Source organism: Brachyistius frenatus, unplaced genomic scaffold (assembly GCF_029030835.1).
Source record: "Brachyistius frenatus isolate BFR_SWC_R1_liver_20210118 unplaced genomic scaffold, ASM2903083v1 Contig_171, whole genome shotgun sequence".
Classification (NCBI taxonomy): Eukaryota; Metazoa; Chordata; class Actinopteri; family Embiotocidae; genus Brachyistius; species Brachyistius frenatus.
This window is the reverse complement of record NW_027210770.1, coordinates 124,495-146,335: the sequence shown is the minus strand read 5'-3', so window position 1 is coordinate 146,335 and position 21,841 is coordinate 124,495. Positions and strand designations below refer to the sequence as shown.

Below are 21,841 nucleotides of genomic sequence, written 5' to 3'. Positions count from 1 at the left end.
AAATCAGAGGTGCCGTGAGAAGACGACACATACAGCCTCTCCTGAACACCTCGAACATGCTGACATCGCTCAGCTCACACACACCAGATCATAACATGCAGGAAAGTCACATGGTGGGGTCACCTGGTACTCATGGACGTGGTCTCATGACAGGATAAACATGACAGAAATGACAGAGATATATGCCCCACTGTCTGTCAAAAAGTGTTTTATGATTTGATTGAATGATTTATGACCCTTAAGCCCCGCCCCCATTTTTTTACTTCCTCCAATCAGGTACCCCCTTTGATCTTGGCAGGCGTACTTTGATGAATGATTCATGATGTGTAGTAAACTATATAATTACCCTGGGAAAGGAAGGAAGGATTTTTATGATCCATAGATTTTAATGAATTAAGCAGTGTAATAAAAAATAGTTAATTACCGTGGGAAAGGAAGGAAGAAGGAAGGACCCTTTGATCTTAGCTGACCTTAGCCCCCATACACGCTCACCACCGGTTACGTGACCCTGAGGTAGACTTTTAAATGAACCAATGAGATTAAAGAGGTGGAGTTTTAGACACGCTTCCCCCCGATCACGTGGCCCAGAGGTAGAGTTTTTAAACGAACCAATGAGACGGGTGGAGTAGGTCAGCTTTATACGGAGCGAATAGATTCATGCGGTCAAAATTAAGTCGCCAATCTAAGCACCGCAATGACAACAGGTAACTAAAAACTTAAACCATCCAAGTCTCCGATTATGTAATCCATTGGCCCAGAATCAAACAATGTCCATGCAAGCACTGTTTAGCAAACATTTAGTGTATTGTGTCAGACAGTCAGCCTTCAACCACAGAGCACACAGATCTTTGTAAGTCACCAAGTTAATGACAGCAGTCAAATCACAACTAGAACATATTAAGCTAGCAACTACAGTGCTATTCAATTTTCCAGCCTTTTTCCAGTTCAGCTTCACTGTTCCCTCAAGGCTCCTGCTTTTCTTATCTTACCTTGAAACCCTTACCACAGAGATACTGCTGCAGACCGTCTTGGACTCTCCCAGACCCATGAGCTGATCCCTATAACCCTCCACCTCCTTCCCCCTATCCCCGATCCCCACAGTGCTGTCCCCACAGGGGCTCTGCCGGTGGCTCAATTCCCCACAGGGGCTCCACCGGTGGCTCATGTCCCCACAGGGGCTCCACCGGTGGCTCATGTCCCCACAGGGGCTCTGCCGGTGGCTCATGTCCCTGGCCATCTGAACCAATAAACTTGCTGGTGGTCACTTATCAAATGTTTTAGCTTAGTGTGATCACTTTTAGTACTATAGGTTTACACAGTTTAAAAAAACAACAACACACACATCTGTACTTTCCAGTGTGCGATTCATTGCCCTTTTGTAGAACAGTTTTTATTGGACAGAAAAAGATTAATAAACGTTATTAATACAACACAGCTAATGATCTATGTATCTTCTCCCAGATTATGTAGCTTTGTTTTAATAGCTTCCTGTTTTCTTTTTACAGCAAGACCGTCTGCAATTTTATTTGATTGTCAGAATTCTCGGTGTGTAATTTTGTTCAATGTATTCAAAAATTCAGCTTAACAGCCGTTGGTTTTGATGCAAAATTATGTTGATTAAGTGTACAAAATCTACTGATCGCTATTTAGTAAACCATGGTATGTACTTTATGTAGAGAGTAGTGAATGAGTCCGAAATCTGTAGAAGGCAGGCGGTCAGAGTTCGACAAAAAAAAGTCGAACTCAGTCAGTTACATTTGTGCAGATTTACTTTCCCTCGGCAAGCAAATCCCCTGTTGTAGCAGTTCCACTGGAATGATTTCAATGTGCCTGGGTCTTATGAGAATCCAGTGTTCTGCTGCAGGTACAGACCTGGACTGAGCCAGCAGGGTAAAAAAAAACAAGATACAATTATTTTACTTTTTATATTAGTGTTACTCACCTATTCATATTATATCTTCAGGATCCCTCTGCAGGTCACGCACATGGGTTAAGAGAATATTTTTTCAATAAGTGACCTTTTTGAATGACAAAAGAAAACATGAACCTCATCCATCTTTATATAATCAGATCAAACGTAGTAATGCCTGAAAAAGGCTCCTTAAATGTAAAATGAAGATGTTTCCAGTGAGCACAGAAACAGAAGTGAACCATTCAACCCTGCTTCTCGTCTTGCTCATCATGTCTCCACTTCTCAACAACGTTTGATTCTGTTCTTCTTCCAACCCTCGTTTGCTTGTTGCAGGTCACCACATTCTGTTTCCAGTTTACTGTTTTAGCTCGCTTTGGGACAGACAGGCTAAAAAACACATAGTGGGTGGTGAGGATGTCCTATTTAATTTTATTTACAATATTTCTAATCAAAATGAAAAACAAGCACCAGCCGGCCACGCAGCATGTGTTTGCTTCCCATGTTAGCAGTGACAGAGTGCTGCACCTGTTACCTGTTCTTCTGGTCTTTTCACTTTTGGATAAAGAGGTTTACTTCTTTGTGATCATTGTACATAGTGGAAGGATGAACAGCTGAGCAACAGCAATATTTAAAGAGACAGAGATACAAAACATAGTGTTTTGTGTCTGGAGTGACCACAAAGTGATAAAAGAAGGCTTGTTTAGAAAAACAAAAGGGAATTTTTTTATTAGTGACATATAGAGATTGGTGGATTTGATACTATTTACTCCAAGCTAATCAACAAGGTCATATGTTATTGTGACATTGCAAATTGTGTAGATTGTCACAAAATTTTCACATGTAAAATGATTTAAGTCTTTGTAAGTAGTTATTTGAACTATTTTAGCGCCCACACCTGAGGCAGCTTTCTCCCGTATCCAAGTGAAATTTGAACAAATATATGGCCTTTATTGTGCGAATGCTGATTCAGCATTTACACTATTGAGATCCTGTTTCTGACTTCTTCCACACGTTTTTTCTTTTTTTGTCACTAACTACTTCTGCATAGTCACTGATTTCAACCATTCAAAGTTTAAATTGTTCAACTCTTTCATGACATTTATGCTAACATTCAACTTTTTTCAAACATTAATCTTTTTCAAAATATTAAGCATTTTTTAACTTATTTCTAACATTTGAGTGAATACAGACATTTAAGTATAGACGGTAGACGTTTGATTATTGTATTTAAGAGGCCTGTATTGAAAATGTAATATATGAGCTTGTGGATTGTTGTGGAACACTTAAACCTTTTTAGAAGGACATTTAGAAAGACTCTCAAACTTTCTGTCATTGTCACAACAGCAGCCAGACATCATCTCGCTCAGATTGCCAATGTTTCCCTGTGTTGGTTTGTCTGACTCTGAGTATCTGTTTAATGTGGCCGAGCCGTCCTCTGCTGAGTCGCAGCTCCGCCTCACCTGCTCCTTATCACAAGTGACAAAACTGCACTAAGTATACTCATCAGCTTCTCCTGCTGAAATTATCTGGTCCTTCAACTACTCTGTGCCAAATCAAGTCACGTTAGGTGTTAGTTTTAGTCTTTGTGTACCTTGCATAACTTGTTTTATTGTTGTGCCCTGGATTGGAACCTGTTCAGTCATCAGCTCCTGTCTGCCTCGCCCCATATGCGTCTTTTGTTATAGTGTACAAAACTGCAACAGGTCTGTACCTGTAGCAGAACTCTGGATTCCCATATCCTGACTAATTTTCTCTCTCCTCATCATCTAAACCTTGGTGCTTAAAAATTTGAGTAGAGCTGAAAAAAGAAGTCTGATTGTGTTGTGCATGAAAATGCAATTGGATATTCACATCAAAAAAGATGGTTGGGATCAAAAGCTAGTTTTTAGCATTATTTGAGGTCATACTGCTCCATTTATATGGATGGTTTGGTAATACATAAAATCAAGTAGGAGGGAGGGTACGTACCATACAAATTCAATCTGTATTAAAGTATTAAAAGTACCAGTAGACTTGAAAAATCCGTGGCCGTGTAGTTTATCCCATGCTGCTGCTGAAATCATTTGCTATTAGTTACTTAGTTTAAGCCGTGGCGCTGTGATGCAGTTTTTCATTAGGCTGAGAAAGTGAGATTTTAAATACTATTTTCTGAGAAATTGTAGACATAAAATGACTTGAAGCCACGTTGGCCATGTAGTTTATCCCATTTGCCATAGTTCTGAGTATGAAACTTTGTTTCATACTGAGTATGAAAGTTTGTAAAGACTTAGTTTAAGCCGTGGCGCTGTGATTTAGTTTTACATTAGGCTGAAAAAGTGAGACTTGAAAAGCTGGTTTCTGTGAAATTGCAGACGCAAAGTGACTTGAAACCACTTTGGCCATGTAGTTTATCCCATTTGCCATAGTACTGATGAAGAAATTTGTTCGTAAACACTTAACTTAAGCCGTGGCATTGTAATGTAGTTTTAAGGTGTATTTGAGCTTCTCTCGCTGAGATAAGGCTGTTTTTGAAACGTTGTGTTTCCTGTGAAATTGTCCACACAAAGTGACTTGAAGCCACTTTGGCCATGTAGTTTATCCCATTTGCCATAGTTCTGAGTAGGAAACTTGTTTGTAAACACTTAGAGAAATAAACGCTTTAAAAGAGAGGTAAAAGTTGTACTACTTCTGAATTTTGAGGAAAACTGACCGTACCGTGTCTGGTATAATAGTACCATGCATAAATTATACAGGAAATAAAAATGATAATGGCCGATTCCCTGACACGTACAGCAACAATGCAGTGTCGTGTTAAAAACATATAATAAAATAGGTAAGAGTGCCAAAATAGCACTGATGAAGAAATTTGTTTGTCAACACTTAGTTTATGCCGTGGCGCTGTGATGCAGTTTTACATTAGGCTGAGAAATTGAGACTTGAAATGCTGGTTTCTGTGAAATTGCAGACACAAAGTGACTTGAAGTCACTTTATTTGTCCATGTAGTTTTTCCCATCGGTAGTTTTTATTTCCTGTATATTCTAACTAAAAAGTTTTTTGTAAACTCTTATTTTAATCAGGAGAATGCTTATTTTTTTTAAGTGTTGCTGCTTATACTAAGAGTTTATAAACAAGTTTCTTAGATAGAACTCTCAGAATTAGTATAAATTACAAGGCAAGAGAGGTTTCACGGCACTTTTTATGGGGAATTTAAAGGACACTTTTTTCAAATCTCGGTATATCGGCGAGACAGAAAACTGCATTAGAGTTGCTGCTTAAACTAAGATTTTACAAACAAGTTTCCTGGTCAGAATTATAGCAATTAGGATAACTTACATGGCAAAAGCTGTTTCAAGTCCTTTTCTGTGGATTGTTATGTTACAATCATCATCCTAATCTACTGTTTTTTTCTCATACAGGTTACGAAGAGTCTCTGAGAGCATTCAGTGGTAGGACTATTAGAAAAGAAAAGATCGCTTCAAGATGGTGGTCGTCGCGCTAGACAGAAGATCCAAGCAGTCTGTCCTTTTATTCAGCTGAATTCTGTGACTCATCAGATTCTGTTACCGACAGTATTTTCATAAGCAGGGAGGGGAAGAACATCAGGGCAATTCACAGAATCTGACTGGGGACAGATTTCAGTGAAACAACAGCAGAGTTTGTGCACTTTGATTGAATTTACATATATTTAATGTCTTAGTTATTAGTTTTTGTTTTTCTATAAGCGGTAGAAAGGTAGAATGTTTGCACTCAAACGTGGATTGACAAAAAATGGTAATGCATTCAGCCTGTGTTTTACATTTTATCCTGGTTGTTACTAATATTTAATTGTCTGGGTCCAGTATTTGATTTTGAATTGTCCTGAGGTGTTTTCTTGTTCCATTTCTCTGTTCAGCTGGTTTTCCTGGTTTGCTGGCTCTTGTAAACTTATAGGGTGTGAAAGTGTAATGCAATGCAATCACATTCAATCATGCCCTCAACTCTTCATTCACGTGATTGGCTGGATACAGAGAGACACCTACAGGTATACCCTTCTTGAAAAAAATGCATTTGTGTATTTGGTCACATCAGGGGACTCTGCACACATATGCAGGGATGTTCGGAAAATAAAACATTGTGTAAATGTAACAACATACAAAAATGTCATAGTTGTCAGCTAAGGGCTTTTTTGACGTCCCTTTGCCTTTGTTTTCATGAGGGTGTGACAAATCTCCAGGCTCTTGTCCTGTCACATGCGGGGTTGAACAATTTATCTAATGAATATGAAGAGGTGATGGGATTAAATGTTTTCAGAACAACCTTGCATGGGGTAATTCTTTAATAGGGCTGAATGTCACCTGGGAATGCTTACAAGTAACTCAACCTTAAGTTCAGCGCAATGGGACACCTACCTAATTTGGAACAAGAAAAGCCACTCAGCTTTTGTGTAACTGCCTGTGTTTGCTTGAAAATTCAATAACACAAACAAAAGGAATTTCACATGCTCCTTTGCGCCTGCTGAAACACCCACTGTGCATTGTTGGAACGAGATCAATAGATTAGAGTATAATTATTCTGGCTATTAAATATTTAATTTGTCAGCTGTCTTGGCACTGTGTCAGGAAATGTTTGACTGAATGACCCCTGGGCTCAGCAGGAGAGTGATTTGAAGGGAGGGTGTATAAATGTCCAGCCAACAACATGGGGCCACAGTCCACTAGCCTGAGGAGACTGTCACATACTACTCTTGCAGAGAAAAGGTAAGACGAAGGTACTTTAAGTACATATTCGTGGGAGATGGGAGACGTTACACAGCAAATTTCTGGAGTGAAATATCCTGGAGTTAAACAAAGAGTTTGATTTGGGGAGTTTATTTTCTAAGTCCAGCTTGTGTTCAGTGTTACTCTCTGGTGGGGTAATATTTTAGGGTTCATTCGCTGAGTGTTGAGGAGCATGATTCAACACTACTCCGGGTGTTGCTTTGTTGCTGTATTAGCATTTCCCAGCATGCCTTAGTTATTTCTTCATAACTTTTGAGAATAAAGCAACCAAATTAAATCTAAGTGATGGGCAGAAATTACATTTAGTTTTGTTAAAACATGCTGTTTATCAATATTTCAATGAAGACATAATAACAAATAAAAAGCGGGATATCATTCAAAACTATAAGTGTACGAGGTAGGAACGTAACATATCTTCCAATCACAGTCACATGACATTAGTCAGTTTGCAACTTCTTACACAGTTTTCATGCAACATTAATTGTGCAGACTACATATAATCACACTGTATAATTGTTAAGTATACATTTGTGATGATTATGTCATCCTGTAGTCAGTATTACCTGAAACCTTTATAGCGTGATGAAATTTTAACCCCATGAATGTCAAATAATTCACTCTTCTAAATGTTGACTGTAAAAAAGTTCACATTCAAGCAACTCAAGGTTAAAGTAAAATGTACTCTTCATGAGAGTTGAGTTTTAACTCCCAAAGAGTTCAGGTTCAACTCCTGAAAAGTGTTAAAATTCAACTCCAAGAAAAGAGTTACTTTCACTCTGCTTGAGAGTGTATCCGATGGTCTCATATGTACAAGCAAAAATAGTTGATTTGAACTCAAGAGAGTTTATTCCAAAGATGTGAATTTACTGTGTAAATTGATGGGGAGGTCAGGATTACAGAAAACTTACTTCCCCAGACTAAATAAGACAACATATTCACAAGTTTATATATATATATTCCATTTTATTTTTGTTTTTATTGTGTTTGGGGTACTCTGCACCCAACCACTGGACTCTTGTCATTTCATGTCATGGCCCTGGATGTGTTACTATGGGAACATTCTGAGTAGTCAGATATACTAATGACCTATTTATACAAATATCTGCAGTATCACCCATTCAGTTTCTGACTCTCTTAACAGATGAATCCTGAAGTACTGCCTTCCATCCTGCTGGTCATTTGTACTGCCCATGCTTTCAAGTACACGGAGCTGGCTCAATACGTCAACAGCCACCAAGAAGAATATGTGGAGGTACAAAACATTCTACTCCTTACTTTAACAACCCTTAGCCCTGGAACTCACTCTCCTGTGCTGCGCAGGTGCCGCTCGGTTTCTTGTGTGTCCACACCGTCTACATGTCACCAGAGGTGCTGCGGCTGTAAATCCTATCATTCAATCAATAAGTATTATCTTGATAATGGCCATCAGTATTGAATTTTTGAGGTTTGACAAGTGATGAGTTGCAACCAAAAAGGAAGCATGTGATTTCTGTTTACCCCTTGGGGATTAATAAAGTATCCATCCATCCATCCATCCATCCATCCATCCATCCAGAATGAGACAAACAGACACACATAGGCTCACACCAACACAAAAGAGAGAGAGGAGAGAGAGAGCACCAGGAAAACCCCACCCTTAATCTGGTTAAATATCAACATAATACAATCATAATGATAATATAGTGCACATGTGATCATAAATCATTTCCCTGTCTATTTTGCTGGGAACCTGCAACCCTAAAAAATTGACGTTGGGTCTATTCTCTAGATGAAAACACGTGAGGAATGACTTGCATGTGATATATGCGGTGTGGCTGGTCTTTTAACATTTACTCCAAAACACACCACACAGCAACAGGTAAGGCCTGGGACATACTAGATGAGGAACGCATTCATTAAATTGTGCAGAAAAACTCATTGATTCAATAGGAACTGCTGCCCGTGTGGACATACACATGCAAGTGAACCCCAGCTGTGCAGTCGGGGAGGGTTGATGCACATGTCATGCAGGCAGTGTGTTCCAGGTCTTGTAAAGCAACCAAAAATGCTGTGAAATGCTATCAATTAACTTTATGTTTTAGCTACTAACTCAATAGATATTATTCATAACAGTCTCCATAGTCATAGCTCTCAATTCTTGAAGATTGTTGAGCCAGGGGAAATAAGCACACTATGTCACCTTTGAATAATTTCCTTTCACTTTGCATCAACACGGAAACACAGGACTGTCAGATTGTCCGTGTTTTCAAACTTGGTCCCTTTCAGTCTTGCAAATGAACTCGGACTGATTAGTCAGTGACAGTCCAACTGAACAAAGATCCCTCAGAAGTGAACCACTTATCGGGGTGTTTTCACATTTGGTCCTCTTTAAATGAACGAAACTCAGTGCCCTTACACTGGACCAAAAAGTGGACAAACAGAAAAGGGACTCTGAGAGGACTCACCTCTCTTTCTGGTCCACTTCAGCTCTGATAGGGCTTCAGTCCTCTTTCTGTTCACTCTCTACACCAATCAGCCATCCCAGGGAGTTTTTTTGTTTCATAAATGTTCTGAAAATATTGTGCCTTAGTTATGCTATGATCAGGAAGTATGTTTTATTTTTTGTTCCAGAAATGTTCTTCTTAAAAGTAGAATCATGTTCTCTATGAACATTCCAAAAATATTGTGTGTAAACATTCCTGAAATGTTTTTCATGACATTGTCACAACATAGGTGACATTGTGCCCCAAGTCAAATTTTTTGGGGGAAATTTTTATTTCACTGCCACATTTTCAATGTACCCAAAATGTTATTATTTAATAGTAGGATAACATGCCATAAAAACGATAAACAAATGTTTTTGCTAACATTTTATTTATATGCTTAGGATGTTTTTAAAGACGTTAGAACATATTAAGGATGAGACAGCTGAAACAATTATCTGGTATGGAGCACGACCTTCATACGAGTAAAAGTGTCAATTTAGTGTCAATACTAGCTGTGTCCACACATCGAAAACAGCTAAAGATAGAGTCCCGCCTCTTCATTTACACAGACTTCTGCAGCTCTCGTCACAGGCACACACAGAGCTAGAGCTGTCAGTGTCCAAAGGGATTAACAACAACTTGCGACTCTTCTGGTTAATTTCTGGCACTGGCTCGTTTCAATTCGATTTGTATATAATACCACTTGGAGAAGTTTGCTCATAGCAGACGTATCGCAAGTTACCGCTTGTGACGTACCACTGACCGGTTATTTACCTCCATTGGCTCACTCCTACCTCGTTAAACTATCTTCACTCAGCTGAGCGCTTTCAGCAGGAATATAGTGCAAGACCGAATGCATATTTCAGCCTTGCTGGGTCATATGGACCAATATTCATATCCCAATATATTTTTTCTCTGAATTTTGATGTCAAAATAGCGAGATATATACAGTGGTGTGAAAAAGTGTTTGCCCCCTTCCTGATTTCTTATTTTTTTGCATGTTTGTCACACTTAAATGTTTCAGATAATTAAACAAATTTAAATATTAGTCAAAGACAACAAGTAAACACAAAATGCAGTTTTTAAATGAAGGTTTTTATTATTAAGGGAGAAAAAAAGTCAAACCCACATGGCCCTGTGTGAAAAAGTGTTTGCCCCCTAAACCTAATAACTGGTTGGGCCACCCTTAGCAGCAACAACTGCAATCAAGCGTTTGCGATAACTTGCAATGAGTCTTTTACAGCGCTGTGGAAGAATTTTGGCCGACTCATCTTTACAGAGTTGTTGTAATTCAGCCACATTGGAGGGTTTTCCAGCACCAACCGCCTTTTTAAGGTCATGCCACAGCATCTCAATAGGATTCAAGTCAGGACTTTGACTAGGCCACTCCAAAGTCTTCATTTAGTTTTTCTTCATCCATTCAGAGGTAGACTTGCTGGTGTGTTTTGGATCATCGTCCTGCTGCAGAACCCAAGTTGGCTTCAGCTTGAGGTCATGAACAGATGGCAGGACATTCTCCTTCAGGATGTTTTGGTAGACGGTAGAATTCATAGTTCCATTTATCACAGCAAGTCTTCCAGGTCCTGAAGCAGCAAAACAGCCCCAAACCATCACACTACCACCACCATATTTTACTGTTGGTATGATGTTCTTTTTCTGAAATGCGGTGTTGCTTTTACACCAGATGTAACGGGACACACACCTTCCAAAAAGTTCAACTTTGGTCTCGTCAGTCCACAGAGTATTTTCCCAAAAGTCTTGGGGATCATCAAGATGTTTTCTGGCAAAAATGAGACGAGCCTTAATGTTCTTTTTGCTCAGCGGTGGTTTTGGTCTTGGAACTCTGCCATGCAGCCATTTTTGCCCAGTTTCTTTCTTATGGTGGAGTCATGAACACTGACCTGAACTGAGGCAAGTGAGGCCTGCAGTTCTTTGGATGTTGTTGTGGGGTCTTTTGTGACCTCTCGGATGCGTCGTCGCTGCGCTCTTGGGGTAATTTTGATCGGCTGGCCACTCCTGGGAAGGTTCACCGCTGTTCCATGTTTTCTCCATTTGTGGATAATGGCTCTCACTGTGGTTCGCTGGAGTCCCAAAGCTTTAGAAATGGCTTTAGAACCTTTTCCAGACTGATAGATCGCAATTACTTTCTTTCTCATTTGTTCCTAAATTTCTTTGGATCTCAGCATGATGTCTATCTTTTGAGGATCTTCTGGTCTACTTCACTTTGTCAGGCAGGTCCTATTGAAGTGATTTCTTGATTGAGAACAGGTGTGGCAGTAATCAGGCCTGGGTGTGGCAAGAGAAATTGAACTCAGGTGTGATAAACCACAGTTATGTTTTAACAGGAGGGGGCAAACACTTTTTCACACAGGGCCATGTGGGTTTGGATTTTCTTTCTCCCTTAATAATAAAAACCTTCATTTAAAATCTGCATTTTGTGTTTACTTGTGTTATCTTTGACTAATATTTACATTTGTTTGATGATCTGAAACATTTAAGTGTGACAGACATGCAAAAAAATTGGAAATCAGGAAGGGGGCAAACACTTTTTCACACCACTGTATATCTCAATATTTTCGGCTGGATTGTTTGCTTATAGCGCAAAGCCCCATGTGAGACGTGTAGCACTTTGAAACAGATTTTGATCAAAATTAAATCCAAGGGCACGGTTTCCTTCCTGTTTGAAAATATACAGCTGCAAAACATGTAAATGAAAGATTATATAAATAATTACCTTATATTTTATAAAATAGAGCCATCTCTGAGATGCTCCTTCAGTTTTTTCACCATCAAAAAGACGGACGTGGTTGATATAATTTCTATGTTGATTTTAGTTTGAGGAGCTGTTGAACAGTACTGAGAGGTGTTCCTAATATTTTCTCCTGCATTAGGTTGACAAAACATTGGGAAGCAGCAACACAGATTACAGTCTCAAATTAAATCTGCAAGCAGTGATATGTGGGCCCTCGCATGTTGCATGTTGGGGAACCAGCGGGTCGGGGATGGAAGCGGCCACGGAGTTTACCACGCCTGATGCTTGTGCACAGTTTTGTGAGGTTTGGAGCATCCCTGGACCTTAAACATCAACTCCGTGTCATGGCGCAACATCAAATGTTGCCGCATCGCCCTGGTGACGCACTTTCACAAAAAAATTCCTGTTGCTAGCAGGGGGCGCTATGACTATTCAATTCAATTCAATTTTATTTATATAGCACCAAATCACAACACACGTTATTTCATGGCACTTAACACATTAAAGTCCTTACAGCAGAACTTTACAATATTAGACAGAGAAACCCAACAATTCCCACATAAGCTAGGAGGGAAAAACTCCTCTTTAACTAGCAAGGACCTCCACCTCAATTGGGTATGAACATAATTTATCGATTATGGTACGGTGGTATTCGTTGGAGCTGAGCAGGACATGCAGTTTGGGGAAGGCTCAGCTGAGAATTCACTGCGGCTCTTGGGCCTTGCAGATCCCCAAAAAGCCTTGATGAAGCAGTGAAGACCAATCCATGCACAGCTCCTGGAGCCATGATGAGTGAGGAGCAGCTTGGAAGCCAATCTGAACATGGCCCAGGATGACCCAGAATGAATTGATTGACGAGAGTTGATTCAGCCTTTCACAGGACATGGAAGAAGGAGCAAGAGCATTGGTTCCTGGGCACGCAGAAAGTAGTTTAAAGGAAGGGTGGCAATGCAGCAGTGGAATACATCGAAGGCGTGAAAAAGGTCGAGAACATGTTCGACTCGGGCATGAAAAGTGAGCAGGTAACGGCCGTGCGAGACAACGCACGGAGGATGTGAAGGCGAGGGAGGCGCCTCTTCTCTGCCATTGATGTTGACGACAGGGAGGTCACCAGAATGGATCATGGATCATGGCCCCTACTCCCATGGAATGGAAGCGATGATGGTTCTGTTGCGTCAGGGTATGATGGAGGGAGTTTTGGAAAAACTGCTTAATAAGATGGCTATTTGGTGGAGAAAATCCGCCACCATGAGGAGCCCCAAAGATTGGCAGAAGGAACGGCAGCCGTTCGGAACCGAAACTCGGCTGGGTGGTACGGTTAATCGCAGAGGTGACACCGTTACAGTTGGCAATGAGATGTAGGGATGTAGATGACACAAATGAGAGTGAGTGGCGGAAAGGAACGCCCAAAGCTAACTCCGTTTTCAAGCGATATAAGTTCCATGAAAAGATACAAAGGGCTGTGAAATTTTCGACCAGTTTGTGACTGAACTAGAGCTGCAAGTAAAAGACTGCAACTACCCTAATGGGGATGAGATGATTAGAGACCAGATGTTTTCGGTACGAGCTCTCCAAGAGTCCGGGAGAACTACTCCGTCGCGGTCCGGATTTGACGCTCGAGAAAGCGATTGACATTGCACGCTCACGAGTCATCGCAACAGCAGCTAAAGGTAATGGGTTGCCCTGCTGCTAATACAGCCAGTCAGTCTGTCAATGCAGTTAGCCGAAAGCCGTTCAGTTCCAAACAAAGATACCACGGTCGCAAGATAACTGTCGGGAACGATAGCAGCGGTGCAAGGAGTGTGGGGCATGCGGAAGAGAGCACAGTTGCACGGACGAATGCCCTGCAAAAACGGCATAGATGCAAAAAGCCCAACCACGTGTTGGACAAAAGCGCAGTATCAGCCAACAAAATACGAGCTCAAGAAAGTCCATGCTATCTCAGAAACACGGAACAGGCATCAATGGATCTGTACACTGACGCTATTATAAAAAGCTTAAAAATACAGCAAGGGAACAGCCATTCGTAGGGGTGGAAATAGGAAAAGTGAGGCACAAACTAAAGTTCAAAATTACATACAAGTGCCCAGGCTAACGTGATACCAGTGAACATGTTTCACAGAATATTAGGAAGTGTTGCATTAGGTCTGTCAGGCAGCAACATCTCGAGATATGGTGGACAGAGACTTGGTCGGTATCCTTTGTTTTGCTTGGATGATTAAATGTTGGTAGAACCATGGAATAACCCGAACCCGGCATCTCTGTGCCCAAACCTGGCATCTCGGTGCTTGGACCAAGTGCTGCAATCTGAGGAAATGGAAGGACTGACTAATTCAACCTGGCCCTCTAGAGCCCGAATGAGACCTGTAGTTGAGTGAAATGAGGGATGGCCAACTCTGGAACTGGCATTTTGGTGAACGAATGGCCTCTGTGGACTGATGGGATGGGGGAACAGGCGAAGCAGAATGGGAACGGCATCTCGGTGCCCAACAGGAACTCTGCGGTTTTGATGAAACGGGGGATGGCCGAAGCTGGACGGAGACAGGCATCTCGGTGCCCGACGCTTCTCGGTGCCCGACGGGAACTCTGTGGTTTGATGAAACGGGGACAGACAAAGCTGGACAGAACCAGGCATTTCGGTGCCCGACAGGAACTCCACGGTTTGATGCAACGGAGGATGGACGAAGCGGAATGGAAACGAACATCTCGGTGCCTGAAAGGAACTTGAACCAGGAACGGGCCTGCTGGTGCCCAAACTGAGTGCTGCAGCCCAACGAGATGGGGACAGACGAATCCGGACAGGCATCTCAGTGCCTGCATACGTGCTGCAGTTTGGTGAAGTTAGAGGACTGGCGAGTCCGAAGGTGGCCCTCTACACCCACGTGAGACCTGTAGTTGGATGGAATTGGGGATGGCCAAGTCTGGAATGAGCATCTCGGTGCCTGAATGGCCTCTGCAGCCCAATGAGATGGTGACGGACGAATCCGGACAGGCATCTCGGTGCCCGCATGGGTGCGGCAGTTTGATGATGTTAGAGGACCGATGAATCTGGGAGCCCTGTTCCCTAAATGGGCACAGCCGATCGATAAATTGGGGGGATGCACCGATCTGGAGCTGGTTACTTAAGCCCTTGAATGAGCATCAGAATTAGGGGAAAAATGTGGAGATTGCTGATTCCTTTTTTTTTAAATTATTTTTTAATATATGTTATTATATATATATATGTTTTTTTTTTCGAGTCTCCACCTGCGACGCCGCCACCAGAGGGGATGATTCTGTTGATTACACCTGTGGGAAAACGCAAACAAACGACAACGGTTTAGCATCAGTGGTTTGTGAAGTTGGGTTTTGACTGCGAGTTTTGAAGTTAGAAGAAATTCGGATAACTTATCTCGTAATCGGAGTGGTGATAACGGTCCCTCTTTCTGATGGGACTTTTGGTGACAGTTCGTTTGGAAATTATTTTTTCCAACGGGAGCAGCGCATGTACACCAGTAGCAGACAGATGTGCCGGATAGGCAGGTATTTGTAGGCACATGGCCGGAAGAGGAGTGTTTGAGGTGTGGTCCTGCTCCTTAAATTCAGATAAACTTTATCTCCAATTAAGGGCGAAAAACCTCCAACAGAGGGAAGGAAAAACTCCCTTTTAGTAGGAAGAAACCTCCGACAGAACCAGGCTCAGCAGTGGGCGTCCATCTGCCTCGACCAGTTGGGGTTGAGGGGAGAGCCGAGAGCCGAGAGAAAAGGACAGCATAGAGATACAAGACATGAACTGTTGGTGGGGCCAACAATCACAGAGCAGAGAAATTAATCTCCATGGCCGGAGACAACTGCAAAAGAAAGAACAGGAACTACTCAAGCGAGGGAACTGAATGGAGAGGCAACAGACAATAAGCAAAAACTATGGGAGAGAAACTACATGAAGTTAATGAGATGTAATGGTCAGATATGAGTTATAGAGAGTGAAAGAGTGAGAGGAAAGAAGCTCAGTGCATAACAAGGTCCCCCAGCACCGAGGACTATAAGATCATAACTAAGGAATGGTTCAGGGCCACCTGAGCCATCACTAACTATAAGCTTTATCAAAAAGAAAAGTTTTGAGTCGAACAGTTTTGGGTTTCTGCCCCTCGAACACAAACTGGGAGCTGGTTCCACAGGAGAGGAGCCTGAAAACAGAAGGCTCTGCCTTCCATTCTACTTTTGGAAACTCTGGGAACCACAAGCAGGCCAGCGTTCTGAGAGTGAAATGCTCTGTCAGGATTATATGGTTCTATAAGATCTCTGAGATGAGATGGAGCCTGGTCATGAAGAGCTTTGTAAGTCAGCAAGAGAATTTTAAATTATATTATTGATTTAACAGGAAGCCAATGAAGAGAAGCTAAAACAGGAGAAATATGATCTCTCTTGCTAAATCCCATCGATACTCTTGCTGCAGCATTTTGAATTAACTGCAGGATTTTTAATGAGTAATTTGGACATCCTAACAACAATCTAGCCTAGAAGTTACAAACGCATTAATTCATTTTTCTGCATCACGCTGAGGAAGGATTTTCCTGATTTTATTAATATTACGTAGATGAAAGAAGACAGTCCTGGAGACTTGCTTTATCTGGTGGTTAAAGGACAAATCCTCATCAAAGATGACTCCAAGGTTTCTCACAGTGGTGCTGGAGGCCAAGACAACGTCATCTAGAGTAACTAAGTGATTACAGAAAGAGTTTCTGAGGTGTTTAGGACCATGTACAATAACTTCCGTTTTGTCTGAATTTAGAAGCAGAACATTTTGGTCATCCAGGCCTTTATGTCTTTCAGACAGTCTTCAAGTTTTACTAACTAATTTGTTTCGTCTGGTTTTATAGAAAGATACAGCTCCGTGTCATAACAATGGAAGTTGATGCAGTGCTTCCTGATGATATCTCCTAATGGAAGCATGTACGGAGTGAAAAGTATTGGGCCTAGCATTGAGACTTGTGAAACTAAACTAACTCTTGATTGTCTGGAAGACTCATTGTTTCCATGAAAAAACTGAAATCTATCTGATAAGTAAGATTTGAATGGGTCTGATGCAGTTCCTTTGATCCGTGTAACATTTTCCAATCTCTGTAATAAAATCGTGTGATCAGTTGTATGAAAAGCAGCACTGAGGTCCAGAAGAACAAGTACAGAGACAAGTCCATTGTCTGAGGCTATCAGAAGATCATTTGTAACTTTCACCAGTGCTGTTTCTGTGCTATGATGTACTCTAAAGCCTGACTGAAAATCTTCAAACAGACCATTCCTCTGTAAATGATCCCAAAGTTGATTTACAACAACTTTTTCAAGGATTTTTTAAATAAATGGCAGGTTGGAAATTGGTCTGTAGTTTCCTAAAACAGCTGGATTAAGAGTAGGCTTTTTAAGTAAAGGTTTAATTACAGCCACTTTAAAAGCCTGTGGTACACAGCCGGTTAAAAGAGATAGATTGATCTGATCTAATATGGAAGTACTAATTAAATGACAGATTATTACCATACAACTGTCTTCAGGGTGGAACTATTATCAAACATGTAATGTTTGAGGAAGAGCAACTTGTAGTTTTATGGTGAGACGCTCAAAATGGCTGCCACGCCACAGCCGCCACGCCACAGGCGTTCGACGAAAACAAATTATTTTGATAACTTTTCATCTCGCAGGACATGGTGCAATGGAACTTTTTTGTACATCTAGATGTGATACACATGTCCACCAAATTGCGTGCATGTTGGTAAATGTAGCCACTGCATCAGTTTAGGGGGCGCTAGTGAGCCATTTGGCCACGCCCACATGCGTAACCACAAAAATACGTAATTTTTTGTCAGGACTTACGTGTTTACCAACTTCCATGACTTTTTGAGAATGTTAAATATGTTATGTAACTCCTTGCACTACAATAGGGCTTTCGCACCATTCAGTGCTCGGGCCCTAATGATGAACTAGAAATTATAAAGGGGTCCAGGCACCCCCACACAGAAGCCACATCAACCTCAGCCAAGCATCTTCACGTAAATCCCAACTGAAGCTATTCCCACCCAAGGGAAGCATCCCTTTGAAACTCCAACTTCAGCAAACAGTGAAAAAGGCCAAGAGGATTTTCCAGTAGGATGTTAACCAGTCAATTGATACACAGTGACATGATGTCTAGAAAGAAAGTGAACAGTCTTTCTAGCAAGCCTTTGACCTTATCTTCTTCTGACTTCAGAAGATCTTGATTAGAACTGGTGTCACCTGTGTGGCAACCCAAAGCTTATTGCAGTGGGTTAAACCTGGAGACAAAGCACTTTAGGGAAGTCCCTGGATATGTGTACTCATCAAACATTGTTTAGTAACTCTCAAACTCATCCTTGACAGGGGTTCTCAAAGCTCACATGGGTAGTTTTTCAAAGAAGAAAACTTTGAGGATCCCTGATATTTACAAACAATATTTATTCATACATATAATAAAAAATACATGGATCTTGGTGCATTAAAAAACATGGATATTTACTGCTCTGCTGAGGCACAGAAGCAGAGACACGCTCTGGCTCAGGCAGTGTCTACAGAAATTAATAACAACACTGGCAACTCTGGCAGCAACTAGTTTTAAACAGGTTTGTATAAAACATCTTTGACTGAGCCGATTTGCATCAAACTTTATATTGCAGTTCCAGACTACCTATATTATAGAACCCACTAAGGGTTGACATATGTCATGTCTTTTCAGAAGAGAATTTTCAGTTCTATGTTCCATCAAAATGTCACCTTTACACCAGCTACTGTTTCTTTGTTTAAGCAGGAAGTCATTCCTATGAGTGTCGTTTTCAAACTTTTGAAGAAAACGGGCTACCAAAGCCTTACAATTTGGCCGTTTTGCATCAAAATTTTAAATCTGCTTCTGGGTCATACATGGTATGAGCATAGCAAAAATTTTGAAATTTTATTTAGACTTTATGTATCTATTTAAAAACCGTGAGGCCACCCACCAGGTTTGTATTTACACAAAGGTTTGTCATGTGGTGGTGTTTACAAGGACCCAAATGCAAGCTCACAGACTTAGGTATCAGTTCCAAAATACAGTCTTTATTGCATTAAACAAAAACAAACAAACCAAAAGGTGGCACCTATCGTGTCCACTTGCTTCCAGTCGGGAGGGCAACTCGACCGACAGATCCGGGGAGACACGGCAGGCAGGGCAGCTGGCAGACCAGCGGAAGGAACGGCGTCAATAATCCTCCGAGTCGGGAGGGCAACTCTACCGACTGGTGACTTTGACAGGGAGCTCCGCGGGAGGAACAGGACGGACGGAGCACAGACGGAGGACGGACGGGTGGCTAACAAAAATGAACCGACAACCAGAGGAGTGCAGGGGCAGGGTACATATAGTCCGGGGAGGTGATCAGGGAGATGCAGCACACCTGCAGGTGGTGATCAGGGGTGAGTGGCTGCATCTGCTGGGACTGGTGAGGGGCGTGGCCACAGACAAGCAGACAGGGGACTGAGGGGACACAGGAGGAGAGGTGATCAAAGGGGGCAAAACAGAGGGAAAAAACCAGACTCCTGACAGTACCCCCCTCAAAGGGAGCCTCTGGACGACCAAAACTGGACCGGACTGGGTGGGAGGAGGGGGGACCGGAGGAGGGGGGACGGAGGACCACAACAACACAAGACACGAGAAGGGAAACCTAGATGGACGGAGGACGGCCACGGGGGAAGACGGACTGGGGTGACCGCTCCGGAGGACGGGTTCGGGTGACTGCTCCGGAGGACGACCACGGGGCAGGACGGGCTCGGGAGACCTCTCCGGGGGATGATGACAAGGCAGGGCTTCGACCCACCCGAAGGCAGCAGGAGCCGCAGGCGGGACGTCTAAGGAGGACGAGCTGCTGTCAGATTCCAGAATTAGCTCGGTCCAATCCCCATGACATCTTTTGAATTGAATCTGTACAATTTTTACCAACTGATTTGTTTCGTCAGATTTTATAGAAAGATATAGCTGTGTCATCTGCATAACAATAGAAGTTTATGCAGTGCTTCCTGATGACATCTCCTAATGAAAGCATGTACAGAGTGAAAAGCATTAGGCCTAACATTGAGCCTTGTGGAACTCCATAGCTACAGTAACTCTTGTTTGTCTGGAAGAGTCAGTCCTAACATGAACAAATTGAAATCTATCTGATAAGTATGATTTTAACCGGTCTAATGCAGTTGATTTGAACCTCGTAACATGATCAAATATCTGTAATAAAATCGTGTGATCAATTGTATCAAAAGCAGCACCGAGGGCCAGAAGAACAAGTCCATTGTCTGAGGCTATTAGAAGATCATTTGTAACTTTCACCAGTGCTGTTTCTGTGCTGTGATGTACTCTAAAGCCTGACTGAAAATCTTCAAACAGACTCTAAATGATCACAAAGTTGATTTGCAACAACTTTTTCATGGATTTTAGAAATGAAAGTTAGTTTGGAAATTGGTTTGTAATTTCCTAAAACAGCTGGATTAAGAGCAGGCTTTTTAATTAAAGGTTTGATTATAGACACTTTAATAGCCTGTGTACCACCATAGCCTGTTAAAAGAGACAGATTAATCTGATCTAATATGGAAGTAGTAATTAAATAGAAGACTTCTTTGAGGAGTTTAGTTGGGATGGGATCCAAGAGACAGGTAGGTAATCCAGATGAGGAAATAATTGCAGTTAGCTCGGAGAGATCTGATCTCGCGGTTGCTTCCAGGGCTGCTGTGCTTTGCAACACATCAGTGACAGTGGCAGGAAGGATCTGCCCAATTCTTTTCCCCAATGGTAACAATCGTATCAGTGAAGAAGTTGATGAAATCATTACTCCTGAGAGTTGAAGGAATAGATGGCTCAACAGGATGAAAAAAACAGAGTAGCACTTTAGTAGCACTTAAATGGCACTTATTTACAGCACTTTGTAGTTTGGCTTTCTTGAAGAAAATTGTACTTTCTTGATTCTTGTTGTCCTCATGGTTGAATGCACTCATTGTAAGTCGCTTTGGATAAAAGAATGAAATGTAATTTTCAAATGCAGGCCTTTTATTTGTAGTGGAGTATTTTCAGTGTTATTATTACTTTTTACTTCAGTAAAGGATCTGCATACTTCAACCGCCACGAAAAAACACATTTTACTTTGATATTTGTGCAGTATGTTTTTTTTATTTATTAATCAGCAAACAAAGATTGAGTATCAGCAGCCCAGACCTCTGCACTTATTTAACAAAAAATATTGTTTTGAAGCTGCAATAAAGATGTTTACAGCAGAAGTCAGTATCAACTCAAAAATATCTCACTGACATCAAAATACAGAGTGAAGTTAAGACAGGATAAAAAAAAAACAGACATCAGTCATCATTTTCAGTCATTACACAGTCTATGGTCACTCCTCTGTCCTCCTGCTATACAGCAGGTACAGGAATGAGGGGACAGTTTGGGAGGACAACAGACAGACTTTGACCAGTTTTACTAAACATTACAAACAAATCTGAACTCAGCAGGAAAATGTCTCTGTTCTAGGGTTCAAAATGCACAATGGCTTTTGGGGGAGCTCTGCTCTCTAGTGCACACGCACACTACTAAACATGTCATGTGCATGCGCACATGGAAGTGTGCGACAGAGCAGTCAATTGCAGGGTTACTGCAAAACATGTTTTCTCTCTTTCTCTTGTTGGCTGCTTCTTCACATCTCTTGTCATTTCCGCTTTGGAATTAGGGTCTAAGGTTCTGTTTACAAGCATCTAAGTGACTGTCTATTTTTCATCAATCCATTTTAGTAACATGTTAACAGCTTTGGAAACTTGGTGGAGCTGTTGCTTTCCAGTCTTTCATTTTTGTACTAAACTGTTAAAATCCCTTAAATCTTTGCACACCATGTGTGAATTCAGTGGATTATGGCTTTTAGACACAAACCATTTTTGTTTTATCAGTTTTAACAGGCTGATGGAAATACTGATTAAAACATTAACACA

General features: G+C 41.5%; 1 protein-coding gene across 1 annotated transcript in view; it reads left to right on the top strand.

Annotated features, from left to right (window-relative positions):
• Positions 1-6,578: 6,578 nt before the first annotated feature.
• The window catches only part of cndp1 (carnosine dipeptidase 1), a 41,765-nt gene continuing 26,502 nt past the window's right edge, over positions 6,579-21,841 (top strand). The window contains exons 1-2 of the mRNA XM_069717244.1: positions 6,579-6,628; positions 7,791-7,901. Of these exons, the coding sequence (XP_069573345.1) occupies positions 7,791-7,901 (111 nt within the window). The 5' untranslated portion in view covers positions 6,579-6,628. The remainder of the gene's footprint in view (positions 6,629-7,790; positions 7,902-21,841) is intronic.